A 19,712-nucleotide genomic window follows, 5' to 3' on the forward strand; every position below is an offset into this window, starting at 1 on the left:
TCCAAGTCAGATAATGACAAAAGGGGTTCTTGAGTTCAAATCAGATAATGACAAACAGGTACTTGAGTCCAAGTCAGATAATGACAAACGGGTACTTGAGTCCAAGTCGGATAATGACAAACGGGTACTTGAGTCCAAGTCGGATAATGACAAACGGGTACTTGAGTCCAAGTCGGATAATGACAAACGGGTACTTGAGTCCAAGTCAACAAGTGAAACATAGGTTGAAGAGGAGAGTGAAACACTTGGACACTTTTAATATTATATTATCATAAATTGTATCTGAACACGTGGAGAAGAAAACCAAATTGTGAGATGACTCAAATGTACTGTTACTTCATTTTGTTTGCTAAAAGCTAACAACTTCCTGTTTAGATGGCGATGTACCGTGCAACAATGCGGACTCCGACTTGTTCTCTGACACCAGCAGTGCTACAGGCGTCAGTGTTCAGTCCTCTCACTACTCCTACAACAGTCAGAGATCAACAGTCATCAGCCGAGGCACTGGGTAGGGTGTATGTTACAGACATGAGTGTGACAGTACAGGTATAGGTAATGTTATCATCATCAGATTAGTGTGCAGGCTATATTCATGGCAGAGACATCAATGTGGTATTTAGACTGCAATGAAAAAAATATATTTAGTTTTATTTGACTATTAACAGGAACTCATTTACTCAGCAGTCTTAAAGATCTAACAGAGCATAATTCGCTATGCAGAGTTTTTCTGCTCAAATTGGTCAGTGAAATACATGTCACTTCTACAGAGCCATAACATTAAATTCGTAATTCAAATTTGAGAAAATGTACTGAAATTTGCTGCAGGTTTGGGGTTGGTTGCCGGTCTCAGAGCAGGTCTGGATAAATCCCTGACTATGATCATTGCTTTTAGTCTAAGATTCATCATGATTAGGTTTCTAGGTTTGTTAGTACCTGTGTTCATGGGTTTCACCAACATGGTAAACATCTTCTAAGACCTGCCTCAGTTTGGGCTCTCCTGCCACAAGCAGACACAATGTGATGTAACTGAAATAATGTTCAATGTGGCTTCAACGAAACCCACTCACTCACACATCAGCTGAAGAGTCCCCAGTCTATCCCCCATGATGGGGTGATCTCACTTTCAAACACTAACATTGTGTGTTTTTGTACAACATGGAGTGGTTAGATTTTCCTTTTAAAAGTGACCACAGTCTTATGTTTTACGTTAGGTCACTTTCTCTATTTTGTAAACTGTCTGTCAGAATGATTTGAAGACCATGGTGGTTCTGTGCTACAGTACACCCATAACATATTGACAGCCATGCAACAGCATGTCCTATTGAAGAAACATTAGTGGTTATGTTTGAGTGAGCCTGTTGCATAGGTGCTGCCAGTATGACTGGTCAAGGGATACCAGTCTTCTTTTTCCAGGAATTCAGGTTTGTTTGTAAGGTAACCAAAACATGATAATATAGGCAGGATTAACTTTTGGATCATAAACAATGAATTCTACATACAGCACTTGGTTTTGTACATATACTTGTGAATAAATTCCACCTGTGCATGCTTAACTTTTGGTCATGAGTAGCTGACCCTTGTCACAAATTCAGTTGGGAAGTTATTTGAATTTGTACCTTTAGTTTTGGTTCAGCTGGAAGTGTTCAGTTTGAATATCCAAGTGGTGTTGGTGGAATGAGATGTGTTTGTTGTCCTGTAGGCGCTCCTCCAAGAGCAGGAAGAAGGGGGACAGCCAGAGGTGGAGTCTGAAGGAGGGCAGTCAGTATGAAGACTGTGCACTCATAGATGCTCTGGCAAAGATCATCACCGCTGTGGACAGCTTGAAGGGTAGGTCATCTCCACTGGGTGACCACATGCACCATGTGATATTAGCAGGCTTCAAATTTGATATTGTTAGAATGAAATATTTTTGTTTTTGAAAGTGATGGCGTTCTCCATTTTCATCTTAACAATACGCTGTCTTGCACATGCCACCTCTAAACTTTTAACTTTTCCATCTAATTTATGCGATGCTTTATTATTATGTGTTGACATAACACTCTTGATGCCTTTAAAAGGCATTGTAAATGCATTATTAGAATCTATGTTTCAGAGGAAGTGAACTCTCTGATGAGGGCACTAGTGCAGTTTTACTATGATGCCTTAGCTTTGTCCCTACACCAGCAGTTGGACTCCTTCCTCACACTGATTGACAGGTCCATCCCCTGCATCTGGCTGGATGAAGGCCCGCAAGATGCTAACCCAGTGAGTCATACCGTCATCACATCGGCCTACAACAAATCATGAACCACGTCTACAGAACCCACCTGCAGAGGGGTTTCTTGTCTCTCACTAGTCTCACATTATGTTTGGTATCTGTGGAGGATGTCGTCCACCTGGCATAGAATGGAGGGAGCCTTTTGGCTCTATTTTTTTATTAATCTTTCTTTTAATCTAGTGCTGAGTGCATGTAAATCTGTTGTCCATGTATTCAGTACATGTCCTGTTTCAGGTGCTGGGTCCCAACATGACGTCAAACGCCATAGCACAGGCCATGCAACAAGGCAGCAGTATTAACGCTAGTGAAAAGAAAGGTATGTTCGTTGATAGTAGAGATGGTAATGTGCGTGACTTAGTGTAATTCCAGTATGATACACATTTAACCTGTCAATAGAAAACTAGTAGTGTTCCAACTGTGTTGTCTTTGTGTGACAATTTGTTGACATATTGTAGATCCAGTGCTGATTGCCCCACCCAAGCGTAGGAAGGATGTTCACTGGAGACTACACATGGTGCACACTGGAGGAGACTGATGGCCCCACTGGTGATGAGGCACGGTCAGCATCCAGAGCCCTGGTTCTATTGCATGACCATGTGTCCTGTGTTTGAGATGGGATCTCTACACAAGACTTGAACAGACATTGTCTTGTGTAGGAAGTGGAACATGTACAGAATACATGAACAGGGTTGTGTACAGAATACATGAAAAGTAGGGCTGGGGTGAGAATTTACTACCCGTGTACCCAACCTTCTATTACCCTAACCCTTCCCGGATACCTGCTGCAGGTCTTAAAGAGTTGAATACAAAGTGTCACATTGGGAAATGTGTTACTGGAGCCCTGTCAAAAACTATTTAGATACACGTATAAAATAATCTGATCATGCATACACTGGAGCTAACTGAAGCTTTATCGTTACTAAAACATAAACCTGATCCAACACTTGCATAGTCAGAAATGCAAACATTAGCGATAAATAGTGCAACCATGGAGTTTTATTGTTTTTGTCATGAAACATGTGACTAACCACGGTTCCTACTCAGGAGTTACCTGTCTTAACCCTATAAAGAAAAGACATCGCCCTGTGTTTGAAGTGCAATATGTACACAATACTTCAACAGACGATTACCTGTGTTTGAAGTAGAATATGTGCACAGCACTTGAACAATGACCTGTGTTTGAAGCGGAATATGTTCACAGTACTTGAACAGACGATGACCTGTGTTTGAAGCGGAATATATACACAGAATTTGAACAGACGATGACCTGTGTAGGAAGTGGTATGTGTGTACAATAATATCCAATCTTTTCTTTCATGTGAAATGTGCACCATACATATATTTGTTGATATTAAGTGTTTATTTGATCTTTAGAAAGAATATGGTATGTAATTGTACAATGACTGAAAGAATAAAGCCATATGGTTTTCAAGAAAAATATGTTCAAGTAGGTGACTTATTTTGTCTTTTGACAGAAGCTAGGTTGGTTCGTTGTTCAACGCAGCCCTCAGCAATATTCCAGGTATATGACAGCGGTTTGTAAATAATAGTGTCTGGATCAGACAATCCAGTGATTGACATCATGAGCATAGATCCACGCAATTGGGATACTATGACATGCATCAACCAAGTCAGCGAGTCTTACCACCCTATCCCAATAGTCGCCTTTTACAGAAGCTAGGGGTACTACCAAGTGTGAAGTTTCAGGATTAAATATTGTCCACCAAGATGAATGCGATGGGAACATTAATCCGATGGTGGGTCATTGTAGTGACACCTCACACACTGTCCTGCTGTCTATCTGTTTAAGTATGACATCATGCATTCATAACTTATTTAATTATTTTTTATCTTACTACTTTATGCATCTACTGCTGTTCTTGACAGAAAGCGTTGTGTGAGATCTTGTTGAAGAATAAGTTGTTCCAACTTGTTGTGTGGCTAATCCCATCACATAGCTCCCATGTGACCACAGAAGTGATGACATCGAGTATCATCACATTATTGCTGTCATTCAGAGACAACAGTGTGTTTTCCGTCTACCTTTAGTGGTATATTGTGGGTTTTTTTCTTTGCATCACCTATTATTATATGTATATATCTATAATATATGTATTTTTTTGTATTCGCTATTATCGTTTGTTTTTCTTCGGAAAATCTACGTTTGTGAATATGTTTGGTGTGTGTGTTGTAACCATGTTTTGCTTTTTGTTCAAAGAACAATGTCTGACATGGAATTGGATTTGTCCAGCACCCCGACTACTCCTGCTGCCAGGCGCTGCGGCGCTTGTCAGAAGTTTTCGTCGTCCCAGGATCCCCACAATCGATGCCCGCGGTGACCGGTCCCTTGCGAGGACACCCGGTGCACCCTGTGCTAGGGTCTGGGGCCTGAGGATTTTGCGCGATACAGGCGCTACATGTGTTCTGCTATCATCCCTGAGGTGGCCGGTTCGTCCGGTCGGGCGCCCATTGCGGGCACTACCTCCTCGGCGGCGGATCCCTTGGCGGCCCTTGGGCTGTCCGGTGTTTCCGTCGCGGCTTTGTTGTCGCAATTGGTGGACTCCAAACTGGCGGAGGCCCATGTGGAGAGGTTGGGTGTCCGTGCCCCACCTGCTGCTACAGTCACTCAAGCGACTTTACAGCAGATGGACACCCTCTCTCGGCACTCCATGCTCGCTATGTCACGGACCGAGACCAGCGCATTTACAACTGTTTGATCGGTTTGAATGCAACCCTTGAGTACGTTGTCGGGGCTTCGGCCTTTCTTTCCGGCACGTGCCATTTTTTGAGGCGGCAAGCGTACCTTGCCTCTTCTGGGTTGGTCGCCGCCAACCAGGAGGTGTTACTTTCGCAGCCTTGGTCTGCGCAGACCCTTTTTAACCCTTTCGCCCCGACTGCCCGATTTATCGGGCAGCATAAACCGTGTCCCAGAACCCGGCTGCCCGAAAAATCGGGCGAGAACTGTCCAAGCCCCACACCCGGCTGCCCGATAAATCGGGCGGCGCGAGCGTGTTTACAAAATCGCTCTTTCTACTTCCTTTCTCGTGTGTAATCTCGTTCTAAATATGGAAACGAGATATACACGTGATTGACACGTCATTCTATGGAATTTCCCCGTCTTTTTGGCGCGAAAATCGCGGATGTCACCTGTTTTCGCGACAGGTATTTTTCTCGCATGAATCGTAAATCAAGCGTAATGGCGGCCAACTACGATTCGGATAGCGATCAGATGATTAACAACGACTCTATCGGGAATAATAATGTGTTTGAATTGAATAATTTAAGCGAAGGGGAGAGGGAATTTCGCGAATATTTTGGTGAAGATTTTGACGGTTTCGACGAGGTGTCCCCCCCGCCAACTTTCAAGAATGGGAGTGGCAGAGGGACCACAACAGTGGAGACATGAGGGATTTTGAAGAGGCGACCGGACTCAAGAATATATATATATTGACACGTACGGTGAGTGAAGAGTCATACTAATGATTTTTTCCAACTGTTTTACAATGATTCTGTGTTTGAACGGATTATCAGTGCGACGAATGAGAATGCAGCCTACACGTGAACGAGCGATCACAACAACAACAAAGGTGAGTGGCATGACGTATTTGTTTCTTTTTTTTTTAAATTATTTTTCTGATCGCAATCCGAATTGTAGTTTGCCGGTTTGTCGTATGTCCTTATATTTCGCTCAATTTGAATAAAATTTATTTCTATAATCATGTTTGTTCTCTTGTTTTTTTACATCTTAATTTAAATTTTAGTAACTGTATAAATTATTTATTTATTAATTGATTTAATAAAGTACTGATTTAATTTATTATGCAGTTGTAAATAGCAGTGTATTGTAAATATGTTATCACAACTTTTATATTTGCAGAACTTGAATTTACGATCTTTCTGTCCTTTTACAATCTTTCGATTCCCTCTTCAGATCAATCTGTGATATCTTCCCTGTGATGTCATTCTTATAGTAGCTGTGGTTCAATGTTCATGTAATGTGATAAATTACTTTTTAAAAACTTAAATACTTAATTTTTGTTTCAAATCCTGAAAAAGAACAAAATAAATCAAATATTTGTTTTTACCTGTGTTAACGAGTTTACCTGCGTTAACAAGTTTACCTGTGTTAACGAGTTTACCTAAGAGACTGTAGGTGTATCATAAGTAATATGTGACATCAGTATAGAAAACAAAGTCAGTACCAAGAGTTGTAAACTTGTTTATTTGTTTACAGATGTGCATGAAGAGAATTTACCTGTAACACCTGCGATTACCTGTGCCGTCCAAGATGACAAGACCACTGTGTTATGTTTACCTTGTATCTGTGATTTAGTTTTGTGATTTTTAATACAATTTGAGCCAAAATTCATTGTCTGTTTTCATTTTTTCAGTGTTTTCAAGTTTTATTTCACTTGTAAACACCTGTAATTAGATAATGACAAAGGTTAGAGACAATAACAACAAAGAATATTAAAGTATACTTAATCCTCTTTACAATGGTATATGATCAATGTATATTAAAAGCAAGTTTCTGGTAGAAAAAGTGCATCAAAAATGATGGTGTGATTTTCTAATAATACTGCCAGGGAGGCCAGTGTACAGGCCTTGTCAGTGTCAGGGACTGCAGGGTTTCAAGGGACATAACTCTGGGGCAGCCAGTGATGAAAGAGTTAATAATCGGATCCCTGGTGTTCTAAAAGAACAGCAGTCTGCTTCGTCTGCCGCGGCTTCGCAGCATACGTTGGATCTGGTTGGGTCTCTGCACAGACGCCTGGGTGGTGCCCCTAAACGGACCAAGGGGTCGGTGTCTTCTTCCTTCGGGAAGAGGTTCCGCTCTGAGGGCCCCGGTAAGGGTAACCTGCCGCCCTTTCATGGGAAGAAGGGACACTGGGGGAAGCCTAAGCCGTCTCGTGACGGTAAGGGCTCCTCCAAATGACTCTCTCTTGCAGGGTTCGTGTGCCAACAGCACCAGCTTCGGTTGGCCCGTAGGCGAACCAGAGTCATTCAGCCCTGGACAGTTGCGTCTGCAGCAGCCTGTCCGGCCTCCCTTCCCTTCCCTTGTCGGAGCCAGACTCCAGACTTACTGGGAGAATTGGGAACAAGTGTTCGACGACCCGTGGGTGGTCAACACGATTCGGTACGGCTATCGGCTAGATCTCAAAGCGGATCTGCCGCTCACTGTCGCCCCGTTGGAAGGTTTCTATTCCGATGGTCGACCTGTTCGCAACCAGGTTCAACAATCAACTCCCGTTGTTTTTCTACCCAGAAGGTGTATAATGCACATTGGGCTATTTTCACGAAGTGGTGTTGCAAACATCACATTCATTCACCAGACAAGGTATCTGTGCAGGATATTGCTCGTTTCATGTCTCACTTACGAGAGACCCGGAAACTCTCCGGGGGTTCCATTGCCAACTATGTCTCGTCCGTTGCTACGGTACGGGACGTTGCTATGGGTACCAGTCTCTCAAAAGAGCCGGTGATTCGGGGTATTATCAAGGGTTTCAAACAGCAAGATCTTAAAAAGGGCCGCCTTCGGGCACCGGCCTGGGATCTCTCCTTAGCGTTACAATCACTTACGGAGGCTCCGTATGAACCCTTGGGTAGTGCTTCGTTCCGGCATGTGACTTGGAAAACAGCATTTCTTCTCTCCTTTGCCACGGCGGCACGAGTGTCGGAAATACACGCACTCGATGTCACCAAAGTACGATTCGATAGGGGCGACGAAGGAGCGGTCCGCCTGGGCTTGCTCATGGGCTCCGTCGCTAAGAATCAGAAATTTGGCCAAACGGAGAGAGAATTCACTGTAAGATCCCTCAAAGAAATCTTACCTCCTGCTGATACCGAGGACAGATCGCTGTGTCCGGTTAGGGCCCTTAAGTATTATCTTAAGGCTTCGAATGAACGCAGACAAGAGCGTGACCGTCTGTTCATATCGTGTAACCCTAATCGCACGGTTGACATAACTCGCAACTCGATTGCGTTATGGCTTCGTTCTGTCATCAATCTGGCGTTCCGGTCTTGGGGGGTTACCGGTAGCGGGGTCAAACCCGCACGAGATTAGGGCGCTAGCGGCAACATTTGCCCTACACTCCAATATATCTATTCACAGAATATTGCGGGGTTGTTACTGGCGTTCTGACTCGGTTTTTGCCAATCATTACCTCAGACGGGTCTCTGATGAAGACGTGGAGGGTGTGCACCGTCTTGGGCCGCTGATCGCGGCACAAGCGGTCATCTAAGGGGTGTGCCCAGCGCAATTCCGAACTCCTCAGGCTTGCACGGTGGTCAATCTGGGTCTACTCCAACGTTCCCACAGCCGTGGGTACGGGAGTGGGTACGGGAGTGGGGGTCCCACAAGCCATCCACAGGTGAGTGCGGCTTTCTGTGTGTTTCTTTGTTTGGATTTGACAATTATTAACCTAATTGTCTGTCGTGTATTGCAACCTTGTAATGCATGCTTTCCAATATTGAATTTAGGTCACGCGCCTATTACATACGCTTAATTAGGCTTGTTCTCAGGATATACGGTCTGAATGAAATTAATTTCCCTCTTTTCGACTGTTTAACCTGATCTAAGATTTAGCTCACACGGATACTGTGTTCTCATCCGCTGGGGCGATGAAATACCTCTCCAGTGGGGCCGTTTGGAGTCACTAATCGTTTTGGCAATGACGATTGAGCCTTACGGTATGCGCTTGACAGTGCTTTGGTATCCCTATATGGTAACGCCAAGCTGGGAGCATGCACATCGAGTGTTTCCGCCTTGTTGTATACTTCCGCTGGCCGGAAGGAACACGAGCAGTCAGGTTTCGGGTTGTAGGTGCTCCCCACCGCCTACTGTGGTAGTCAGCCTCGGTATAACAGTGGTAACGTATTACTTAATGTAATTTGTAGAATTTTCCTATTCGGAATATTCTATAAGTAATACGTTACCACTAGGCTGCTGCCCACCCGTCCGTCCCCCGAGCACTTGCTCTCGCAAGAGACAAGAGTGAAGGGTGTCACATGGCAGCTAGGTGGCTACGCACGTGCTGCATGAGGTAATTGAGATCTCTGTGGAAGATTTCGCTATAAGAGCTGTTGTGGGGGACAACAGCCTCGGTATAACAGTGATAACGTATTACTTATAGAATATTCCGAATAGGAAAATTCTACAAGTTTTATGTTAATGGTATCCTTCCTTTGGTTTGTGTCATCATATATTACATATGATTTTTACCATAGCATTAATATTTAACACTTGATGGAGACTTGTGCCAATTAGCCATTTTGAATTCACTTCATGGTCACGTTTTGTATTCTTTGTGTTGCTTGTTTTTTATTGTACTTTGTTGTATCTATGCTTCCTTACGGTTATTAAAGTGTTTTATTCACCTTTTTTGTGTTAAATACATACATACATGGACATATTCTCATTACACCTTCTGCTTCATTTCAGATTAATGTCCTCGTGTCACGGTAACAAGTCTGGTTGGGACCCCTACCCTTAGTGTCTGTACTGCTCAGATATAATATTAAGTTCAAGAACTGGGACTACTACATCTCCACTAGTCACGGCTGTTCCATCTTCTTCGGGCTGGAAACGCCCACCACCATCTTCCCATCTAAGATCGGCCTTCCCTGTGCCTCTTATATCTACATTGATATATACTCCGGAGATGACAGAACTCCAATCGTCATTGATCAAACAGATGACTACGCCTATCTACACGTCGATGACCACCCTGACTCTGTGGCCAAGGAGCACCAACGACCCAGAGATTGGCTTTCCCACAAGTGTACCACCTGAGGGATTCGCACTTGAGCAGCTACACGACGCCCAGGCAATCTAGGTGCCTCAGGGATGCTATAACCACCCTTGGTGCCAACAACCCAGGGACCCTTCCCGCAACCGAAACACCTCTCATCAGGGCCAGTGCCAGCGCTCTTGAGCAGTGTAACAGCTACACTGAGTCACCGAGGCTCATGGCACCTCCGGGATGCGGGTACAGATAAACAGTGCATCCAGGCTCCCCTATATGGATCCCTCCTTGATGCAGTCCATGTTCCAGCAAACCCCAGCCCAGGCGTGTATCAACGAGACACCATTGTCGAAGCCTACCCCTGCCTATGCATCCATGTATCCACCTTGGGATCATCATTCACAACACAGGATCAGATGAAACACTTGTCTGTCAACCACACAGAGGATTGTCTGTGAGTGGAGCTTTAACCTCGTCTTTGATTCTATGCGGGATTCCAGTTACCTGAGAAGGGTGATATAATGTCACATGTCAAGAACTCTCTGACTGTAAACATCTCCAACCAGCATTAGGTCAACTGACCTAATGGGAGCCGTGTAGTGCATTTGTACAGATTGGTTTGCATGCTTACTTGTACATAATGCTGCAACTACTCGTTCAAACGCCTGTCGCTGTACATCAATGTGGCCGAGACACCAACTACCGTAGACCTCTGATACCAAGACACCACGCCTCATCGTCCCACAATGCATGAACGGAAGCGCTTATACAATACCAGGGGATGGAAATTACTACATACAGTACGATCTTTCAGACCAAAGAATTTTATACATTCAGCCTGATCTACGATATACATTACCACAACCCGTCCGTCGCCCTCCAATGACTACACAGCGCAGTAACGAGACGCCTCCCTTCATCATCACCTCGAAATAAGAACGGGATTGCATATATGACTACCAGGGGATAGAAAGTATCACCTATACAGTGCGATTTTTCAGACCAACTTATAGTCAAGGCATAACTTTATCTAAGACTCTCCTGAAGTGGACGAGCTGAGGTCGACTACACTTGCGTCCGATCCAACAGCTCCTGGGAGTTGAAGGCTCTCAGAAGGCATCACACTGGTGGGAGCGCCTCCGGTACACTTAACCTGCCATCTCCTCGGACAACCTCACGGTGGTCTGGCACGGTGGGGTCTACGTGTTCTGTTCCAGCACACTCCCAGATGTCGCAACGTTCTGGCGGACAATACAGACCAGACAAGGTAGCTCTCACTGAATGGAAACTCCTTCCAGACGCCTCGTTCTTATCTGTCGACACCTAGGCTTTCCCAACATCGACATGTTTGCAACCAGCCAAAATGTCTCCACTGCTGGATCCTCAGGGGCAGGGCTAAAAGCGTATGCATTTTCTCTTCCAGTACCCTTTCTCCGGGTCCTTCAAAAGATCAGGTTGACCAAGAGCCTCGCTCTGACTTTGATAGTGCCTTGTGGCCTGCAATAGGTTGGTTCGTTGATCTCAAGGAGATGTCCGCCATCGAACCCCTCAAACTCCCAGATTGGCCTAACCCGCTGATCCACCCTCACAGCAAATGGCCCCGACTGACTCTAGACGTGTTACATTTTTACGCTTAGTCCATCTTCAAAGAGATTGAAGGGTCACTTAGCACAAGCAGTGAACGTAATCCCCTTGGTGCACAGATCTTCTACTTGGGGTCTTTATGATGACAAGTGGCACTCCCTCGAGAGTCTCAGCAAGGAGACACCCCAAGACCCTGCCTAATTCTTTGCTGAACTTTGACTGTTATTGCACCACAAGCATCATCTGAAGGGCAGCACCATCACGACCTACCTTGTGGCCCTTAACTCCGTCTTGGCTCTTTCGGAAGATCGAAAGATGACCAAGATCCCAGAACTCCAAGCGTTGTTACACGCCTATCATCTGGTAGACCAGATAGCCATGTTCAGCATTTGAGCCACTCCACTTAGCTTCTTACTACAACCTCACCAAGATGACGGTCTCCCTTTTGGCTCTGACAACAACAGCACCTGTGAGCAAACTACATCACCTGTCTTATATTTGAGCACCGTGTTCATGGAATCAACTCCTACGACAGCTTGATAGAGCCTTCACCATCTGCCCCTATCTTCGATAGTGGGGGTTGAAGATGAACAGGAACTTTGATGTCCGGTGCGGGCGCTGCAATGCTTCATTCGTTGCTCTTAGAATCGTTGAGGACAACATCGCCGGCTTTTCATCCCGGTATCTACAACATCACAGATGGAAGTCAGTCGCAACACGATCGCCCTATGGCTTCGCGTATATTGGATCCTCCAAGAGCCAACAACCCGCACAAGATATGGGCGGATGCCTCTACCATGGTGCTTCACAACTGATCCAACCAACGCCATTATGAAAGGCTGCCTCTGGCGTTCAGACACACTCTTCACCAGCCACTACATGCAAGATGTCGCCCTAGAAGACATAGAAGGCGTTCACAGCTTGGACCCTTTGGTGGTTGCCCAGCAGGTCATTGCTGCAAGACGCCACTGACGCTTCCACATGTCCAGATCGGAGGTTAGATGCTGCACAAATTGGCTGTGTATGTCAGTTCTTGACTTTAAACGCTGTATAATTTCTATTACTGCAATGATACATGGACATCACGCATACCCGACTCTCTCCATCCCCGCCGACAGGATGGACACTCGATGCCGGACATCGCTGTTGCTGTTTGGTTGGAATCTATGGAGAGTTTATTGAAGATCACATCTGAAGGTATGCCCTCCTCCGTGTCGTCCGATGCAGGTGCATAAAGGAGTAATGCAGGATAAGTTTTCAAAATCTTGTAAAATCCAAGATATTTTGTTATATTTGTATACTTATCCTGCATTACTTCGTCTAAAGTGGCCCACCCGTTGCAGAGCTGCCTCCCCACGATGTCTTCAGATGTTACGTGTGGCGTCACCACTTCCATAGTCACTTTGGAGCGTTTTAATGGGATTAGCCACTCAACCAGATGTACAGCTTCTTCAGCAAGATCTCAAACAGCTCTTCTTTCTGTCAAGAACAAGCAGTAGATTCATTAAGGAGTAATGCAGGATACATATTCAAATATAAAAAGTATCTAGGATTTTACTACTTCGTCAAAATATTTTATGATATTTTATGACAGTTTTGATCAATTTTGATCCTAGTTCTTGCTACCGCTAAACAAAGATCTAGGATTAGGGGTCGTCAGATCTTTGTTCTGCGGTAGCGAGAACTAAGATCTGATTTTAATGAGATTGGAACCTAGATCAATCACTTGCTTTTCTGGTCCAGTTATTACAGGGTGCCGTCGCACAGAGAGATTTTTGCAGAATGCTGCATTAAACAACAAACAGAACATAACACTGATAGTTAGCATATGGCTTTGAAGTATAAATGACATTTTATCCATTTATCTGCATAAAGGATAAAACAAATTATTAGAGTTTTGAGTGAGTGAGAAGTGAGTTGGATTTAACACCGCTTTCAACAGTATTCCAGTTACATCATGAAATGCTGGAGGAAAGCCCGAACTGATGCAGGTCTCAGACATTTACCAATTTGTTGAAACCCATGAACACAGGTATGGTGCAGACAAACCTAGAAACATAATCGTGGACAAACCGGGATTCGAACCCACAATCGTGGGTTTCTGGAGTTTAGTGACTCCAAATTACATATAAGCTCGACTGTATATCAATATCAGCAGTAAGCCAAGTGATTCCTGTGGTCTACCTTTAATTTACAGTGTCAACATTTATAAAGGTAAGACAATAAAGAAATATTCTTATCTGAAAATTGTCATCACATTCGTGACTGTTTCGACAACCTGTTTTTCAAAGTCTTAGTGACAAACAGAAAAGTTCACATTTTCCAGTGGACGGCCTTCATCGTCAATCAGCGGAGTCATTGCACAAATCTTTTGATGAAGAAAATCTTGTCTTGCGCTTGTTCATATACAAGTCTTCTTTGTAACAAAAAAAAGAAAGTACAGTATTCTGTCTCACAGTAAGTCATGAAATCATCGAAAACTACCATACAGAATACCTTACAATACCTTACAAAATTGTTAACTCTGATTATAATATCCCCAAGCAACCTATACCCACGGTATATTCACACCACATCACTTCTGGAGCCCCAACGTAAAAGTTGCATTGGTTGATGAATTGAATGTTTTCCTGCTAAGTTACAAGCACCAAACTTGGTAAACTTATACAGGATTAATTGCAACAATGCTGTATATAATTCAGATTTAGTATGCACATTTAGATTTACACATGATGAAACCAAGATGGACACCAAAATCAAAATCAGTTCATGCAGTCTAATAGATTTCCCAGATGTGCCTCACAGAATACAGACCTAGCTTCAAATGAATGAATTTTAGTATCAGAAACTAATATATTCAGTAAAACATGACTTGGAATTGTTTTAAAGGCAAAATTAATTAAAAAATTCAAATGAACAAATTATACTAATATTGTGAACAAACACAAGTCCAGTTTCCACCCTTGCCGAACTAGGCTGGAATTCTGGAGTAACATTTCGGCTGGACTAACGAGTCCATGCATAGTCCAATCAAAATCGCGTAACTAACTAGACATCCGGTTCGTAAACAACATCACGTTCAAGTCCAGATTTCAGAGTTTGCAAAGCATGTGTACAGCCAACTGGGCGTCGTCAGATATTTTGTTTCAAGTTTTTTAATCCAGATGCCCAAGTGATTTGATGTACTTCGCGGGGTAAGACACGTTTTATTACAATATTGATATTGATTATGGATCATATCGTCTTGACTGGGCGTCGCCATGTTGTCTGAAGCAAATTCAAGTCATACGAGAGATGGAATTTGGTTATACAATAGGAGGGATACAGAAGGGATATAACTCATTAGTGGCGCTGTGATCGATCCTGGAAATTCCGTCTGTTCATATCAGGGATATGGAGATCCCACCATGCACAATATGGCTATGGATGATAATTCCCTAAAACATAATATAATAAGATTGAGTTAGTAATGTACAATTACAAGAATCTATAACATGTATAATTAAACAAACATATTACATTTACTTGTTACCATGAACATAAATTTAAGCATAAATTATCAGAACAACCATCAGCTGTATATATATTACAGCTACAAATCCAATTTATATGATACAATACACATCAAAATATAACAATATATACATTCAACTATTAGCACATAAATATCTCTCTCTCTCTCTCTCTCTCTCTCTCTCTCTCTCTCTCTCTCTCTCTCACACACACACACACACACAGTAATATAAATATCTCACACACACAGTAATATAAATCAGTACATATTTACTAACACTTTCAAAGAACTATGTACATAATCATCAACCAACTCATGCATACAAGACTTAGTGTACTAAAATACTGTACAATATATTATTACATTTATAGCTGTAAGCTATAAATCATTGCTAATGATAAATCCATTCTAATAGATCAAGCTATAAACTATATAAATTACCGAAAGCACCTTATAACAATATGGTTGCTTAACACTAATTACACTATATTCTAATTCGTTACTCTAGCAATGACTTAGTATCACAATACACAATAATGTATCATGACTTTGAAGAACAAGTAATAAATATATTTACAACATTGCATATCACGTGGATCAGACTGAAAATTATACTATATAACAAATATGCAATTAAAATTTTAAACGTGTACTCAACAAGACTAAAATATCAGATCCTAACCTCCTTATGATGAATATAAATACTAAAGAAGTCTAAATAACTTACCCCAATCACTGGCCAAGCTGTGGCTGGACCAGATCACTAAAGACCTTACATAACTATACCCCATACTTTACCTGAGGATTAGTAGAGAGCGCTCAGGTTAGTTTAAGGCGCTATTACCATACTTAACTCAAATATTTACCCAAGTTTAAAATACGTTAGTTAAAATACTGACTATTTTACATTCTGCTACATTAACACACAAAACGAAACGGACATGCTCTGCTATGTCACTAAATCCGACCCATGAACAAGTGAATGACCTGGTAAAAAGAGTTGGAGGTGCAGCTGGATTGACCGAAACTGTCAAGAGAAGACTTCCAGATGCCCTCGGGAATCAAAGACATTGTCACTGTTTCATACCTTAGCGGGTTCATTTGCTTGGGACACGTGTCAAGTATTTCCTGAAGTCATCAATGTTTTCCCTTCATCGACAGATACCTCTGACAACACAATGCAGCTCCTTGTGTGGGTTGGCGTTCTCATGTATGACAGAACTGGTTGATTTTGGAAGGTTCATATGAAGCAAGGCAAAATCTCCTTTCATAAAGATCTCAGACAATTGAAAATATTCCACCCATACAGGCAACTCTAAAACAGCACACACTGCGTGCAAACTGTGATCGAGAGGAAACATGTGCTTGATAACGCCCCGACACTACTGCATCCTGCAGACAGCGAGTGAGTGAGTATGATTTTACGCTGCTTTTAGCAATATGTTCCAGTAATATCACGACGAGGGAAACAGAAATGAGCTTCACACATATTGTACTCATGTCGGGAATCGAACCCGGGTCTTCTGCGTGACGAGCGAATGCTTTAACCACTTGGCGACCCGCCGGTGCTCGATATTTCTTTTCGCATCTTTCACAAACATTACCTAAACATTGCAAGTTTTCCTGGAATGTGCGCATTAATATATATTACGTCAGAAGGTATTTTTTTTTAAGTGACGTGTCCGTCGGATAGTGACAACAGTCAATATAGTTGCATCCTGTTGAAACCTGTTTCGTATACAGTTACGTAACTGTATATTGGCATAGATCTAGCAATAATTGCCCCTACACAAATTGTTTAAACTGTTTCTACTTACCCGAACCAATCCATCGGTCTGTCCGCTTGAGTAACTGTACGTCCTTTATCCAAGGGAAACTACTCGACCAACCCTATGGTCAATGAGACGTCACGTTTGTTGTGCTTGTCCTTTCATAACGTTACGAAGTGCAGCCAGATGTACATACGTACGAGTTCCGGAACACTTAGATATGATCGAGAAAGATTACAGTAAAACATCAAACATATCAAATAAAGTTCATCTTGTGATACACGTAGTGTACAGTTTCCACATGTGTAGCCTAGTTCATTTAGCAGGTTGTTTAGCCTATATATATGCATGGGCGGAAACAGCAGAGGGTGGGGGTGGGGGTGGGGTGGCTTTTTATTTGAAAAAAATCTTTATTTCTGTATAAATTACCACCAAAGACAATAAATAGATCTTAGTTGTGCAGCCCCCCCCCCCCCCCCCCCCCCCCTTAAAAAAAGCTGTCTCCACCTCTGATATGTAACTATATTTGTTTATTTATTTAAGTATTTATAAGTGAAATACTTAGATCAACCTAGATCTAGATCTATATCATTATTTTAAAGACATAGATCTTAAATCTAAACAACATTAACAGAGGGTATGTATACGTGATTCTGGGCTTGAAAACACGATCCCGATTTTGCATGTTATTATGAAGTATCCAGCAAAACGTTTATAAGAAATGTTTTGTTTGTTGGTTTGTTTGCATTCAGCAATATTCCAGCTATATGACGGTCTGTAAATAATCGAGTCTGGACCATGAGCATTGATCTAGGTACCTGGGATGTGATATGACATGCATCAACCAAGTCAGCGAGCCTGATCACCCGATCCCGGGCCGTTAGTCGCCCCTTACGACAATCATGGGCTGCTGAAGACGGATACCGCGGATCATCACGGGTCTATAAGAAATGTAAAGGAAACTTGCGTCGTGCCTCAAACGGTGCAAATACTACAACTGAGTGTACGTCGTTTATCAAATGAGTAAAGTCCGGGTACTGACGCGAGATGATGGCTGCCACAACAATAACCTGATAAAGTTCCCCTGTGATATCGCAGTCCCCGTAGCGCAGGGGATAGCGCGCTGGACTTCTAATCCAGAGGTCGCGGGTTCGAATCCCGCCGGGGATGTTTTCTTTTTAATATTTTTATACACATTTGATATCTCGGGGGAAATGTCCTCGTGGCGTTCCCAGCACCAGCAAGGGCTAAGACTGGGTTCATTGACTTGGAACTCCCAAAAATCTTGTGATTTGTTTGAATTATTTGTATTTTTGTTTTATGCATTTTATGTAGTTGTACTCTTTCTGAAAAACTTGTTTATATCATAAAGCGTATTTCTACATGCCTCTTTTATGTCATAAAACGGTATGCATTCACGGCTCATCGCATTCAAGCCTTCTATATCCATCGATTTGGCGCTGGCAGTACCAATAGCAGAATCCTTCGAATAATGAGTTCGGCTTTCCCGGGACTGTCTGACATTCAAGTGGTGTTCCCAGCCCATAACCGGCTTGTCATGTTTACAAAGTGGTAAATGTGACAAGACGGGTTGTATCTGCAACACAGCTTGGTCGGAGAACGGATTGTCGTGATAAGGGTGTTATCTGACCTTCAGTATACAAACAGTATTCCCGGGGATGGGAATGACATCACTGACCTATATAAGTGATGACATCAAGGGCAGTTTTCTCCTGGGCATACTGTAAGACCTGGGGTGGGGTGGGGTCTTGGGTCTTTGGCTGGGGTCTCTTGTATTATCAGATGAAGAGTGTAAACAATATCGAAACTGTGTTTGGGATCTGTCACAAGTGATAACGTCAGCCCAGCTGCCTGGGAATAATCCGCAGTCTGAACCCATTGTGGCAGCAATATATATTGCTTGATTTTTCTAGCAGACGACATTTACCAGCTTTGAAATATGTATAAGGTAGCAAATGCGAAAGATTTTGAATTCTTTATTTTCACAAAAGTTCAATGAAATTATTCATGCAGTAGTGGCATGGCTATGAAGTGTACTGTGTCTGAAGGTAATCTACTTTTCATGTAATCATGGCCACGTAATACGATCTATATTTAGAGTCCATGATATAATGAAGATAAACATTGGTATTTTGTGATATATTTATAACAATAATAAGCTAGAAAACGTATTTTGTTGCTGTCTTCAGTGTTTATGATGATAGAAAATAATGTGCTATTTAATAAAACCAGGTATATATACTCTTCAAAAAAAGAAACGCAAAGCCAGATTTGTGTCAGGTTGGAAAATACATTTATTTATCTGCGTCAATCGAACAGTGTAATCAAAAACCCCGCACTTTAATACCGTTCATAGTGCTGCTGCACGTGCAGTACATGCAGGTCCATGGCCCTTTTGTTAAGGCACTGGCTGCATTTTTCCGAATCGTACGTGTTTCCCAACTTATGTCCTTGTTGTGATCATTTTGATACCAGAAATTTGTCACTGACGCTATAACACGTTACCATCTTCATTTTTCACCTCCAGGACCGCCAATTTTGCTTTTGGGTCAAAACTATCCGTATATAATATCAAACAATTCCAAGTAACGTGTGTGAATTATCCGTTTATTCATAAATTCACGGATCGAGTGATTTCGGCACGAGGAGCTTTCGGACAAGTGCGATTTTGCCCAAACACATTGCTACTGGGCAATGAAAACATGTGATGGAAACGACAAAAAAATACTTTCATCACTTGTATTTGTGACCATTACCAGGGGTTTTAACACGATCGTTGTCGTCTATACATCTAAGAACTACGTGTGTTTTTTTAAAAGTCT

General features: G+C 42.6%; 1 protein-coding gene and 1 non-coding gene across 2 annotated transcripts in view; both read left to right on the plus strand.

Moving 5' to 3' along the window:
* Positions 1-3,649, plus strand: part of LOC139477634 (elongator complex protein 1-like) — an 80,134-nt gene extending 76,485 nt beyond the window's left edge. Inside the window, exons 29-33 of the mRNA XM_071260032.1 lie at positions 376-508; positions 1,700-1,827; positions 2,093-2,244; positions 2,492-2,573; positions 2,713-3,649. Coding sequence (XP_071116133.1) covers positions 376-508; positions 1,700-1,827; positions 2,093-2,244; positions 2,492-2,573; positions 2,713-2,792 — 575 coding nt within the window. The 3' untranslated portion in view covers positions 2,793-3,649. The remainder of the gene's footprint in view (positions 1-375; positions 509-1,699; positions 1,828-2,092; positions 2,245-2,491; positions 2,574-2,712) is intronic.
* Positions 3,650-17,966: 14,317 nt separating this feature from the next.
* Trnar-ucu (transfer RNA arginine (anticodon UCU)) lies at positions 17,967-18,039 on the plus strand. The gene has a single exon. It is a non-coding gene; the product is annotated as a tRNA-Arg (tRNA).
* The last annotated feature ends 1,673 nt before the right edge of the window (positions 18,040-19,712 follow it).

Source organism: Haliotis cracherodii, unplaced genomic scaffold, assembly GCF_022045235.1.
Source record: "Haliotis cracherodii isolate W230 unplaced genomic scaffold, xgHalCrac1.p SCAF_1, whole genome shotgun sequence".
In the NCBI taxonomy this organism is placed as follows: Eukaryota; Metazoa; Mollusca; class Gastropoda; order Lepetellida; family Haliotidae; genus Haliotis; species Haliotis cracherodii.